The 13,596-nt window shown below is 34.7% G+C and overlaps 1 protein-coding gene across 1 annotated transcript in view; it reads left to right on the forward strand.

Annotated features, from left to right (window-relative positions):
- The first annotated feature begins 4,462 nt into the window (after nucleotides 1-4,462).
- The window catches only part of LOC107678356 (uncharacterized protein KIAA1107-like), a 29,156-nt gene continuing 20,022 nt past the window's right edge, over nucleotides 4,463-13,596 (forward strand). The window contains exons 1-5 of the mRNA XM_016473581.1: nucleotides 4,463-4,613; nucleotides 6,304-6,462; nucleotides 8,364-8,543; nucleotides 8,711-8,844; nucleotides 9,042-9,159. Of these exons, the coding sequence (XP_016329067.1) occupies nucleotides 6,359-6,462; nucleotides 8,364-8,543; nucleotides 8,711-8,844; nucleotides 9,042-9,159 (536 nt within the window). The 5' untranslated portion in view covers nucleotides 4,463-4,613; nucleotides 6,304-6,358. The remainder of the gene's footprint in view (nucleotides 4,614-6,303; nucleotides 6,463-8,363; nucleotides 8,544-8,710; nucleotides 8,845-9,041; nucleotides 9,160-13,596) is intronic.

Consider the following 13,596-nt stretch of genomic DNA (forward strand, 5'->3'; position numbering starts at 1 on the left):
TTTTCTAAGCAAATAAATAATAGCGGAAAGTCACTGACTTGAATTTGCTCTCTCTGTTCCTGTTGCTCTCTCTGTTCATATACAAGAATGTTCTGCAGAGTTAGTATAAAGTTAAAACATTTTTTAAACAACAGTTATTGATAACATGTATTTAATAAGACGCTTGCAAATTTTAAGATACGTGGAACATTTTAAGTCTGAATAAAGATGAAATGGCAAATTTTCATTTCAAATAAAGTAATGGAAAAAGGGAGGAAATAAATTGTATTAATTTAATGCTTATTTTAACATTGGGACGAGGTCAGTAAATATCTTCACACAGAATTAAATTCATGTAAATTAAATGTAATGTTTAAAAAAAACTTTCACACTCAGTTTTGTAATGTGATTACTGGTAACACTTTAAAATAAGGTTCTATTTGTTAAAATAAGTTAACTACATTAGTTAATTAACTAACCAACAATGGAAAATACTTTAATATTTTGGAATTTATTAATCTTAGCTAAGTTTAATATCAGCATTTATTAATACATTATTAAAACTATATTTGCAACTGTTAATATTTATATTTAATGGACCTGTGCCAACATAAATTAACAATAAACAGTTGTATTTTTATAATCAATAACAAAGATTTTTTTTTTAAAACTGTAACAAATGCATTGCTCATTATTATTTAATGTTAGTAAATGCATTAACTAAAGTTAATTAATGGGACCTTGTTGTAAAGTGTTATTGGTTTACCCAACACAGCCCTCCTTTTTAAATCCAAGTCATTAGGGTAATGCAATAAACACTACTCTATGTGCAACACCAAGTTAGCAGCCAATCATTCTGTGTTTAATCAAATTCAACCACAGTCTCTACTAAATAAAAGTATCTACTAAATGTATAAATTACACAACAATTTCACTTTTCTATATGATTATTTTTTATTGCTATTATAAATCAAACTGTCGTAGGTATGAACTATTCATTGTGAGATTGTATTATTGTTCTTCCACATTCATGACTCTAAATAAATTAATTTATTTTCAGTGACCCACTTTATATATACAGTATTTTTAAACCTTTCTCACAATGTACAAGAAAAAAATTAATCTGACTTTTCCAGGTTTTAAGTGCTATAATCAGGTCCCCGGTGCATCTACCAACCAAGGAAATGTGAAAAAGATTAACCCAAAGTAACTTTGTTTTGGTAAGCCTTTTTTTTCTGCAAGCATCTGAAAAAACGAGCGAGTCTGATTTCGCTCCCCTAGTGACCTTGCAAAGGGATCTCATTATAATATTACCGCCCCTTAATCTGTAAATTTCCACCCACGGCGCCATCATGATTTCGCAAGCGACAACAACGGTGTACCAGCTCTAGTTTGGTACTCGCATGCCTGTGACAGCCGCTTTCTTTCCGTGTGCTTGGGATGTGTGCACTCAGAAAACCGTATATATCAGAAGTTTAAACTAATATGGTTTAAAATGCATGATTTCAGCGATAAACATGATAATCAGAACCAAAACAGATGTTTTTAGCAGGTGCAATCTGTAATGGCCCAGCTCTATTCTGGAAAAGGGGGCGGGGAGCAGCAGCTCATTTGCATTTAAAGAGACATGCTCTAATACAGCGTGATTCTGATTCCACTTATAATAGGCATTTTCAAAATGATATAATAAAAGATCTGTGGGGTATTTGCTGAAACTTCACAGATATATTCTGGGGACACCTGAGACGTATATTACATATTGTAAAAAGGGGCATAATATGTCTCCTTTAAATTGTTTAATACAATTTAATCATTTCTGTCTTGTGCAGAAAATAAAATATGGTCTTCTATCAGTTACTTTGGAGTACTGAATAAAGACATTAGACGAAATAGGGACTCTGTTCTGCTCACATTACACTTTTTTTGTTAGGTTTCAGGAAACAGCCTCACTCTTCCACTAAATGTTGAAATCAGCTTAAAGGCACAAAGCAGCAGCACAGATTGAAGAGTGTGACAAATGTTGTTTTAGTTAGTTTTAATTAGTACAAAATGTAAAGACATATGACTTCAACCATTTTGAAATATAATATAAAAGGATTTCTTGCAAAACATAGGACTAGCTTAGTTAAAGGCAGTATTTAGTTTTTTTTTTTTTTAAATAAAGCTAAATAAGTAAAAAAACAAGAGATAGGAAGGACTAACTTAAGCTCCTTTGCTCCTACAGGGCACGGGTGCTGTCTGTGGAAAAAGAGACGGCACAGGTGCTGCCTACATGTGGAAAGGAGGTGGGCACGGGTGCTCGCTTGGGCCTGGGGGGAAAGGACAGGAACGAGTGTGCCATGTGGAAACAAGGCAGGCTTGGGCGCTCCCTGTGGGGAACAAATGGGCACTCCCTGTGGGGTCCTGATGTGCTTGTGTGCTCCCTGTGGAAAAGAAGCTTGAGGGAGAAGCTTTTGCATCTTCTGCTTAAGGATACTGAGTTTTGTTCCATTGTTCCAGAGAGTGTTTTTCGCACTGCTAAGCGGTGGCGGATCATACTGTATAGTATGGCATACAGCTTATATCATATCAGCTTATATTCAAACAGATTTCTGACAGACCAAAATTCACTACAGTTTTAGCCCCTGATATTATTTCAAATAGGTAAAACTGTATCCCCCAACACTAAAAAAGGCAAAATGGAGCATCTATCAATCCAAAAACTTTAGTCACTCAGAACAATAGCTTAGCAAACAAACAAACAAAAAATAAACACTCCCCATTTTTTATATCACATAAGCTAAGATTAACCATCAATAGCAGGTAACAAACACTGTCACAGCGAAATGAGCGAATGTTAGCAGTATATAAAATGTATAGCTTACATTTCTAACATTTCTAAATTCTCGTCCTTCTAGAGTCAAGAGAACTGTCAGGATAAACCCACAAACCTGTGCATTTAAACATTTCAAATTTTTTATATTAAAATACAATTCAAACATTACAACTGAAAACAGTTATCTGGAAAAGCAAGGCACAACAAAGGGCCATGTTCTTATATTAGCATCCAGAATGTAATGAAGGTTTACGTTTGTCAAAGCTGGATGTATTTAACAAAAGCATTATGTTCACTATCTTCAACTACTGAGCATTTGTATGAAATCACTGACATCAAAAGCAGAAAACAACATCCTCATTTAACAAAAGTGGTCCACAGTTCACATGTTGTTTAACCCTCAGGTATTGTTCATTTGGGAGTCACACTTGTGTTGTTTGCAGTCAAAACTGACCGGAGGCCATATTCGTATTAATTTATTTGTGTGAAATGAATATACTATATTTCATTTCAATAATGTTGTTTTTTTTTTTATATATATATATATTGCCTTTTGAGTGTATGTCATGTTAATAATTAATATTCATCAATTATGGACTAAGAAATATATTTTAAAAATTATATATATTTTTTTATTTAATGCAGTATTTAAGTTAAAAATAGAGCAAAAGTATTTAAAACCCATTGAATTGAGGCAGATTTGTTCCACATTGTGGAAAAAAAAATAAAGAATATAGCACATTACCGATGTACAAGGACTTAAGGCATTTAAGCACATAAGGAAAAAGGAATTGTGTTAACATGGCTCTTACCACCTAAATTAATGATTTAAAAAGAAAAAACCTTTTTGGCAAATCCAGGTAATTTACCATAGAAACATGATGATTTTTAACATTTATGACTGTTATAGCGCCACCTATGGGCAAATTTCCATAAAATGTTGCATGCTTGTTTAGAATCATCTGTCGCTTATGCTCACATAGTTTCATGAAGTTTTGAGTTTTCGTTTGGGATTTATAGGTTTTTGGGTATAATGGCCACATACCTTTAAAAGTGACCCTGTTGTAGCTTAACAAAGTGTAAAGTTCAATATTTGTTTGATAATTATTGACCTAGATACTCTATAGAATTGTACTGCAGTGATTTTATTGATTTTGAGATCAATAAAATCTTGAATTTGAGATAAAACGTGGGACTAGTTCACATAAGTGGGGGATTCGAACCATTCCGATGAGCGATTTAAAAAAAAAATCTAAACATTTTTTTGGTCTAAAATGAGGGTTAATGGTTGCTCTGGGGTCTTTTTAGTCCTAACAATCATTTGTTTTGGAAAAAACTATCTTGACAGTTGCTTGTATGAAAGTACAGAAGCTGACAAAAGCATCTTCATAGGCTAGAATGAAAACAAAGCACACTTTGAAACGTAGAAAATGGGCTACCTGTAAAACTAAGTCTAGATTTGACATTCATTCTTTCATTCATTCATCCAGAGAGTTTTTTAAATTTCTCAGTTTATAATTTGGTTTGTTGCTTGAAAACTTTCGTTCAACTACATTGGGCACAAATCTAACTTGACAACCTTCACCTACTTTGCATGTCATGCAATTCACACTTGCACCGCATGAGGGAAGCAAAACAAAGGTAGAAATACCCCCAACTCCCAGGCAACACTCCCCATGTAAATTGTGAAGGTTGTGTTTAGCTGTCAGTTTCGCGTGGACTGCTAAAATTCACTTTCTCTATCAGAATCGTTTGTGGACATTTAAGTGCAGATGTGGGTGTTTAACTTTGAGAAGTTTTCGGTGTGATAGTGCGCGAGGTAAGTGTCCTCATACTGTTGTCATTGACAACACGACAGCCTCACTGATGCTTTTGAAATGTCATTGTGCCTCAGTGGTCTGGTTTTACCATCAGCAGGGCGATATACATAATCCTCTTTTTGTAGATAATTGTAGATACACTTATAGGTAAGATTAATATAAATATTATCTCTTTGGTTAATGACAGTTTAAAGGCTAATGGCTAGCATTCCGAATCAATGAATACACATTCACACCCTTTTATTTATTTAGCACAACAGTGGGGGATATTTGGAGTGATTTTGTGTAATAATTATTTTATGATTGGTTTATTCAAGCAGGCTTGTTTTGATAGCTCTCTGAAATGGTAACTCAAAGGTGTGAATGCTAATCATGCTAACAGTGAGAAACCTTAAAGGTCCCATATTGTCAAAGCTGAAATTTCCTAGCTTTTTTCACGATTACTGAGGTCTAGGGGCTATTTAACTACCATATAAGTTTCAAAACAGTCAGTCCACAGTAACATGCACACAGCCTGCTTAAAGTTCTTGCTATTTTTCACGAACCGTTGTGACTTCTGTAAAAAGTTGACGTCAGAACTACGCAGTCACTGCCTTCAGTCACCACCCCGAGCACCGCCCACCGTCCCACTCTCCTTTTGCCAAACCCAGGAAATTTCAGTTTTGACAATATGGGACCTTTAATAGAGATCAGATTTGTCCATCTAAGCTTTATAATATTAGCAAGACTTTTTATTTGTCTCTTAAGAGCAAATAAGCCAGATGAGTCTACCCTTTAATAATAAATAATTTACTTTATTATTAAAATGCTTAGTCCATCTTTAACTTAGTTGTCTAGTGGTCAAAGATCTGACTGGGTAAGTGGCGTTCAAACCCCATTTAACAGAAGTGTGTCAGCTCTAAAAGCCCCTGTCAGTGGTTCATACACTGTTTCAAATGCATTTTTGAAGGAATTTTAAATATTGTTTCATATAAATATTAACTAAATTGTGTCTGTTGTATAGGCCTACTATAGACAGAGAAAGAAAGTGAGAGTGAAAATAATATATTGAAAAGTTAAAGTCTTTAAACTATATTTAATCTGTTAAAGTTTTTTTCCATTTCACGTCCAGAATTAATATCTAATCATAGCCTTCATCAACATTCAAGTGGATTTTGGTACAATATACTGCTGACTTTTGATATTATGTATGATAGTAATAATAATCTGACTTTGTGCTACTCTCCTAATTGTTCATTTCTATATTAACATCAACATTATTTGGAAAAATATTACATGTGATTAAAAATATTGAGGATAGCTTTTCTTTAGGACATAAAAACTTAATTGTACACACAAATAATAAATAATTAAAATATCATTTATATTATAGATTTCTTCCCAGTGGATATATATTGGTGTACATTTCACATGCGAAATATCTTTTGTCCCCTATGGAGTAGGATTTTTATATAACCCTTCTAAACTAAAACTAAACAATGACAAAATAAATAAACAAATAAAACAAAGCCCAGATTGATTGACCACATGGACTGTTTTTTTTTTTTTTTTATAAATGTACTTTAGGACACTTTAGACAAAAGCATCATTAAATAGTGAATTTGTGATCATCATCATTTATTGTTGTAGAGTAAATATAGTAAGGTTGCGGTTTAAAGACTGAATTGTGTTTCCTGTTTCTCTCATCAGATGTTTATCATCACAGAAATGTGCTGACGTATGGGCTCAGCAGTTTGGCAATAACATGTCGTCCACTGAGGCTCCTCGGGAGTTCCAAGCTAAAGAGCGCAAATGCAGAAACCAGCTGAAGAAGCGACTGGCAAATGCTCTGTCAAGAGATCTGAACCGGTAATTATCACCTTTAACATGAAAGACCTTGGTTATTCTTTTTCAAAACTTGTCTGAAGTGGTCAGAGCCTGGAATATCAGTGTTGTTATATGATGCACTCTTAGCAACCAGTGTGGTCAAATCACACTAACCTGCTCTAGTGTTTGCACAGCTCATGCCACTCCCTTCAGTGATTTCATATGCAAACTCTAATCATTTGCTTTATGTGTACATGTAGTCTACCAATTAAAAGTGTGGAATTAAAAAAAGACATTTCTATAAAATAAATAAATAATAATTAAAACAAAAGAATAAATAAATAAAATATATATAGAGAGAGAGAGAGAGATTTTTTTATTAGGACATTTTTTAAAATAAATAATTCCGTTCACTATTGTAGCATTAAAAAAGACAGCATTTAAGGAAAAATAGACTCATTGTTTATGGATGCACAATATGCCAGTACCACACATCTGATATTTGATTGATTGATTGATATTGAATATTTAATTTTGCATGCTTGTTTCCGCTCATTTTTGATTTAGTATTTGAATTGTAATATTCTCCATTTATTAGTTGCTGCCCATAATAATAAAATTAATATCAACTAAATTATCAGTATTGGCCAGAATTGTAATATTGGTACACCCCTACTATTGTTCATTTTAGAGATGAAGACTGTTCCATGCACCACTAGTCTTAGAAGAAGGAACCAAGCATGTTGTTTTCATAGTGATTTCCAATTGTTGAAAGGTTGTATCCTCTTTTTCATTCCAAACTGAAGTGCACTGTAGTCTTCTGCCATCTGTAAGCTTGTGGCATCACACTTGGTGCTGTAATTACTACTGATGGAACAGCATTTTTAGTTTGGATGGAAATGCAATTCCCTTCTCCACTTCTTCATCTCTGCATGCATACATCGGAGGAGAGAGGACTGCAGTCACATCAACACCCAGCACAAAGGCCTAGGGCCACTTAGGATTCTGGGTCATCTAAATTCGTCGCACTGCAGCAGAAGATGCCAAAATGATGCTGACAATGATGTTGATGTGGATGTGAAGTTGAGGGAAGAGATTTAATACCTTAGTATCTGTGATACTTAGTAATAGTTATGGTGTTCTCTAATGGTTTTTTAATGCGTAGTAAGTCAGCCTGTTACTACACAATGAAAGCCTGTGTCAGTAAAATATAAAATGGGCAACTGAGATATAAAGTTTAAAATAAGATATAATGTCAGTGACATATCATAGTTAAAAAAAATAAATATTAATTTACTTTTTCAAGCTCCTTAGAATACTACCAATACCACTGGTTAGTCTTTGTTATTTGTTTTCTTTCTTTTTCCTTCTTCCTTTTTCTTTTTACACCTTTTTATGCTGAAGTACTATAGAAGCCTGTCTATGCCTAAGAGTACAAAAAATAATTAAAAGGTAATTGCGGCTTTATATCTCACAATTGTGATTTGTCAGAGAGTGACTTTATTATTGTTTTTATTTCTTATAATTTAGACTTTATTTCATAACTTTATATATCATAGTGTGACTATTTCATATTTTAAACTCATAAAAAAAAAACAGGCTTCCGTTACACTATAGAACCTTAGAATAGAAATGTATGTGTGTTTACATAACAGTTCTAGTGAAATTGTAGTTAGGTGGTGTTAGATGAAGTATTTTTGTTTTCAACCCAGATTTTCAACCATTAGGCTACATTATTTTTGACTAGTTTACTTGGGTATTGACACCTATTTTTAATATTAAAAATCCGTAATGTAGCATCAGAAAATCTCTCAGCAGTGTTTTGCCGATTGAAGCAAAATAGCAAGGGGTGCTGAGCAATTTGTTTGTTTGTTTCTCAAAAGTAACAGAACTGCTGCATTGTTTTTTAATATTATTTTGATGAAGATCTCTTTCTCCAACAGGCTGCTGCAGGAGGAGCAGGAGACTGACGTCACTCTGTGTGTGGGTACTGCTTTTCGGCTGAAGGCCCACAGGGCGGTGCTGCTGGCCCGAGCTCCTCACCTCCTGCAGGGAACCGAAGCAACTACACCTGTCATCCACCTGCAGGGGATTGAACCTGCAGCCCTCAAGGACTTTATACAGTACATAATGGCATTTTCTGGGCTATTACTATAATAAATAGCATTAAAGTTGTTTTTGATCCTTTCAAAATGTAAAACAAAACCATAGATCAGTCCTGTACCAGTCTGTAAAAGACTTGTGCTATACATGTTTGGTAACAAATTATATGTTGCGCTTTCTGTAACAGAAAGGTGTACACAGAAGACAAGTGCCTGGTGAAGGAGAATAGCACCTTAAATATACACAACGGCCACTCGCTGGTAGTGAACGGCACTGCTGTAGACGGCCATGATGTTGACTCTCAGGTCAGCTCTGACCCAGGTAAGGACAACTTTTCCGGATATAATTTACATACTTTTTTCTTCACTGATTTGATCCAGAAATCGTATTGTTCTTTATTGATCAGTTCTGTCCACTGGAGCTGCATTAGTGCTAATGTCTGTTTGTGAATAGTAAGAGCCAGCGTAACATGTTGTGGCCTTGTTACTCATTCTGCTTAATTTCTGTTTGTTTGTCAGGTTTAGAGCATTTAGGGCCAGCATTAGGGCTTGGGGCAGATCTTTTGGCTCTGTATCAGAGGGCTGATATGTCTGACATCAGCATCCAGGTGGCAGATAGAGTCTTTTCAGCACACAGGTAAAAGCATCTTGACCAGCTTTTGCATAAATGTAGTCATTTGCTTGTAAATCTAGTATTTGTTTTGGATAATTTAAAACAAACCTATGGCATAAAATCATGAAGTAATCAATTACATTGTAACTTTATACAGTGTAAAAAAGGACAGATTTTCTTTCTTCCGTTGAAGCACAGAATGCTCTTTGAAACATTCTCAAATCATATTGGATAACATGATCCTCAGGCTTTACACAAGTTCATGCAGCTCAAGCAGGGGTGCCTTTAGATAACCAGAGGTCCTTGGGTTACAGCATTGCAGTAGGCTTCCCAACCCCAAGTAAAAATGCCACTAGGCCTCATAGACATTTTAATTTGTGCTAAAATATGAATAAATTCAAATTACATGACTTTCCCTACTTGTTTTTCCATCTGAAAAGTCCTTGATAACATCAGCAAAATCCAATTTTTGTCTTAATGAATGTGCAATAGGATCTATAAACTGTAATCATAGTGATAGTGATTAAAGTAAAATGATACTCTAAAATCTTATCACATTTGAATCGACAAAAGTCGAGGCTTAAGTTCGTGCGTCACATTAACTGACAACAGAGTGAGAGCGGAGTATTTGAGTTGCACACAGACCACAAAACTCACTGAAACCGTGAGTCCGGTTGTCCGGTTCTATTCACACAGCAGAGCTTAGCAAAAATGAGCTTGTTAGTCTTGAAAATGTACGGATGTGAGTTTGGTTATAGAATGCAGTTGTTACTGCTGTAAATTCCTATATATAAAAGTAATTATTGCAGCATGGTGCATCATGCAGCAAATAGGACCCTCCCCAGCGTGGGCCCCTGAGCTTCAGCCCATGGAAGTCTATGCATTACTTCGTTCCTGAGCTCAAGTGTTGCTGTCATTAAGCAAATGATGCCGGACATAAGTTCTGAAATACATCTGAAAATGCATGTGAAAATATAAACCTTTCTAATATTGTCATGCTTATGTTAGCATTTGTAAGGGGAAAAAAAATTAACAATTTCAATTTAGTGGTCTTAGACATTTGGCCTGTGTTACATGGAGGTTTACTGATTGCAAGTTTATCATTTGATCAGCTGTGACATTCTCTTTCACTTTCACTGCTTAGTAGAAGCTTTTTTTCCTGAGAATTAACCACTCAACTGTGGCTCTTCTCTCAAACCCAGTGCTTCATGCTGAGATTCAACACTCACAATAAGACACTTGATAACAAGGTTATTATTGTTAATGGAAACATCCAAAAATTGATGAACTGTTACAAAAACTGAACAAAAAACTAGCAGCACCAAATGAAAATGGCACACAAACAAGTTTGCCAAACACCCAAAACATGGGTCTACCATTTTTTTTAGCCAAAAAAGTCCCACTCCAAACTCAACTCACATTATAATATAATGTATCAAAAATAAATATTCATTTTCATTCATTTAAATTGATCAGATTCTTTTAAATAATTTTTAAAATTATTATTATTATCGCGCTTTTAATGTAGATCTAGTCATAACAGTGTAGGTAAAATTAGCATGCACAATTTATCAGTAAATGTATATGCAATATAACTTGATACCGATACCGAAAATACAAAATCTCTAATATCAGTCAATGTAGTATACCTAGTCAGTGCTAGATTGTCTGACTTCAGTGAAGCAAGGTAATGTTGCTAAATCATAAATTTCCAGAAGGTGGCAGAATTACAGTTTACTCCTTCATGATGCAGTAAAGGCGAAGCTAATCAGAAGGAAACTGTATTTACTAACTTGTTCTAATCTAGCACTGAAAACCAATATACAAAACATCACATTTTGCATACACACTAATCTGTAGTAATTAATCTCTAATGATATGAGCGTGCAACACAGGTCATGTTCTGACTGTCATATCTGTGTAGTTTCCTGTCATTGAGTGTCTTGTTAGCACCTTTGTTTGGTGCTGCAGAGGTTAGAGCAGTTGCCATGACCTGTTACTATAGCAACAGGCTCTCCCTCATCATCATCAAACGGTAGCAGTATCTCTGCGGGTTTGGGTTGTTTGGATGGAGAAAGACGTCTGCAGTCCTGATCAGTATGTCAGGCTTGAGGTGACTGCTGCAGATCTATCAGTCTCACTGCAGGATACACACACTGAAACAGCACTGCTAATCCCTGTCTCATCTCTTATTCACTTTCATCAACCCTCCCTCATCTGTCCATACATCTCCCAGGAGATGAGGATCATCTTTTATCACACACATACAGTATGTGCCTCTTACAGACACACACATTCAGAATGAAATGCCATAGAATCAGCTGTAATTCATTATAAAGCAGGTACATAAGCATAATTGTGTGTTAAATAATTAGTGCTGTAGTAAATATTATTTGTGCTGATGTGCTCATCACGCATGACTAGCTTATGAATATTAAATGGACCATGTACAAATAATTTTAAATGACTCTTTTAAGTAGATTAATTAATTATATGCATTTTTTTTTTAAATGAAATAACCTTACAATTAAAATGTTTAAAAATCATTTATATAAATTCTTTTGAATATTGAATTGCTATTTTTAACATAAAATAACATAAAAATATTTTAGAGAGAGCAGTAAATCTTATTACCCAGTTAAAGTGTTTAACTTTTATGCATGACTAGCTTATGAATATTAAATAGACCATGTACAAATAAATGAAAATGCCAGATAATTTATTATTATTATTCTAATTTGAAACTAAAGTGACAACATTACAATTAGAAATGTCCAAAAATAATTTCTCTAGCAAATTTAAATTGCTATTTTTTTGTCTCACATAAAACAACATTTTAGCGGGAATAATAAATCTAATTAGCCAGCTAAACTTGTGACATATCTAATTTGACAGTGTCATTCAAAGCCATTGACAGTTGCTGAATTTTGTAGGTCAGTGGATAAATGTGTGTATCATCAGTTATACAGTTTGATTACTATTGGTCAGGTCCATTTTTTGAGTGAGACACTTTCAGGCTTCTAATCTACCCTAATGTAACCAGTAAATAGAACCCACAATAGCAGTTCTACGAATTTGTGTGAAAAGTGGGATTTTGTTTTATCATTTCACTGGAATGGATATCAAGCTGTGAAAGAGGAATAGAGTGGAGTTCACATCTGAGGGCTGTCTGACAAATGAATGAAATGGATGACAATTGGAGATGCTTCCTCTGAAATAGATCTATCGCTGCCACAGTCCATTTCATCAAGTGAGGACAAAATTGGCCAAGGCAAAAAAGATTTAGACCATTTTTTGTAAGCGCTATTTTTAGCCTCCCTCAGTCATCACTGTAAGAGCTGTAGTTTGTTCTGAGAGGAGACCAGGAGCAGGTGACACATTAGAAAAAAAGAGTCTATTTATAGTGAATGTTTATGACAGATGAAGAATAATAGGGCTGTTGGCTGAGAAAGAGATAAAGGAGGATTGGGAGGGAGAAGATGTGGGACAGAAGAGCATATGAAGTGTCACCAGCTGTATCTAATGCTGCCTTCAGGCAAGTGCCTACTTATGGCTTCAGAAATCGTAATTATGATTTGGTGCAACAAATGAAGAGCAAACGATGTGCATTAAGTGTGTAAAGTATGCATTATATATGCATTTTATCATTCTTGTGCTGCTGTAGAGGATAGTGGGAAATGTAGTTTGATAATACAAGCCTCTTGCCATATAAACATGCTTAGATTAGAACAGTTTTTATGAAACGTTTATGCTATTCTTCATGAACAGTACCAAAAATGCACACTTGATCTCAAAGAAAATGTGGAAATTTTTCATAGGTAAATGTCAAAGAATTGTTTGTCTGGGTCTATTCATTTTTTTAAAAAGTAAATGTAATTTGTACTTGAATACACATTGAAATTACTTGAAATTTAAAACATTTATTTATATATATATATATATTAGGGATGCCCCGATACTGGTATCGGGCCCGATACTGAGCTCCTGTACTCGTACTCGTACTCGTTAAAATGCCCCGATACCAAACGCCGATACCACACAATAATGTTAAACATTCAGTATTGACTGTATAGCTGATGTGCGCCAGGTGATAAGCAAAGCACACTGAGTGGATTGAGCACACGGCGGCGCAGATGCACGAGCTTGTCGAGTGAATATACCTTTCTTGGAGAGAGAGAGAGAGAGAGAGAGAATTTTTGAATTTTGAAAAAACTTTAATACACAGAAAACAGAGAAACATCTCCAACAAATAATCACATCATATCACTAAAACAATTCTGTTATAACAACTCTATTATAACAGGGATTGGCATGGTAATGTACATGACAATGTTAATGTTCTTGGTCTTGGCGGAATAGATCTGCTGCTGCTGCTGCTGCTGCTGCACCGAGACTTGCTACTGCCAATACATCCACAACATGCTGCTGTGAGCATGTAAGAAATATTGCTGCTGCAAATAT

This window comes from Sinocyclocheilus anshuiensis, unplaced genomic scaffold (genome assembly GCF_001515605.1).
Source record: "Sinocyclocheilus anshuiensis isolate Anshui unplaced genomic scaffold, SAMN03320099.WGS_v1.1 scaffold1426, whole genome shotgun sequence".
Lineage (NCBI taxonomy): Eukaryota > Metazoa > Chordata > Actinopteri > Cypriniformes > Cyprinidae > Sinocyclocheilus > Sinocyclocheilus anshuiensis.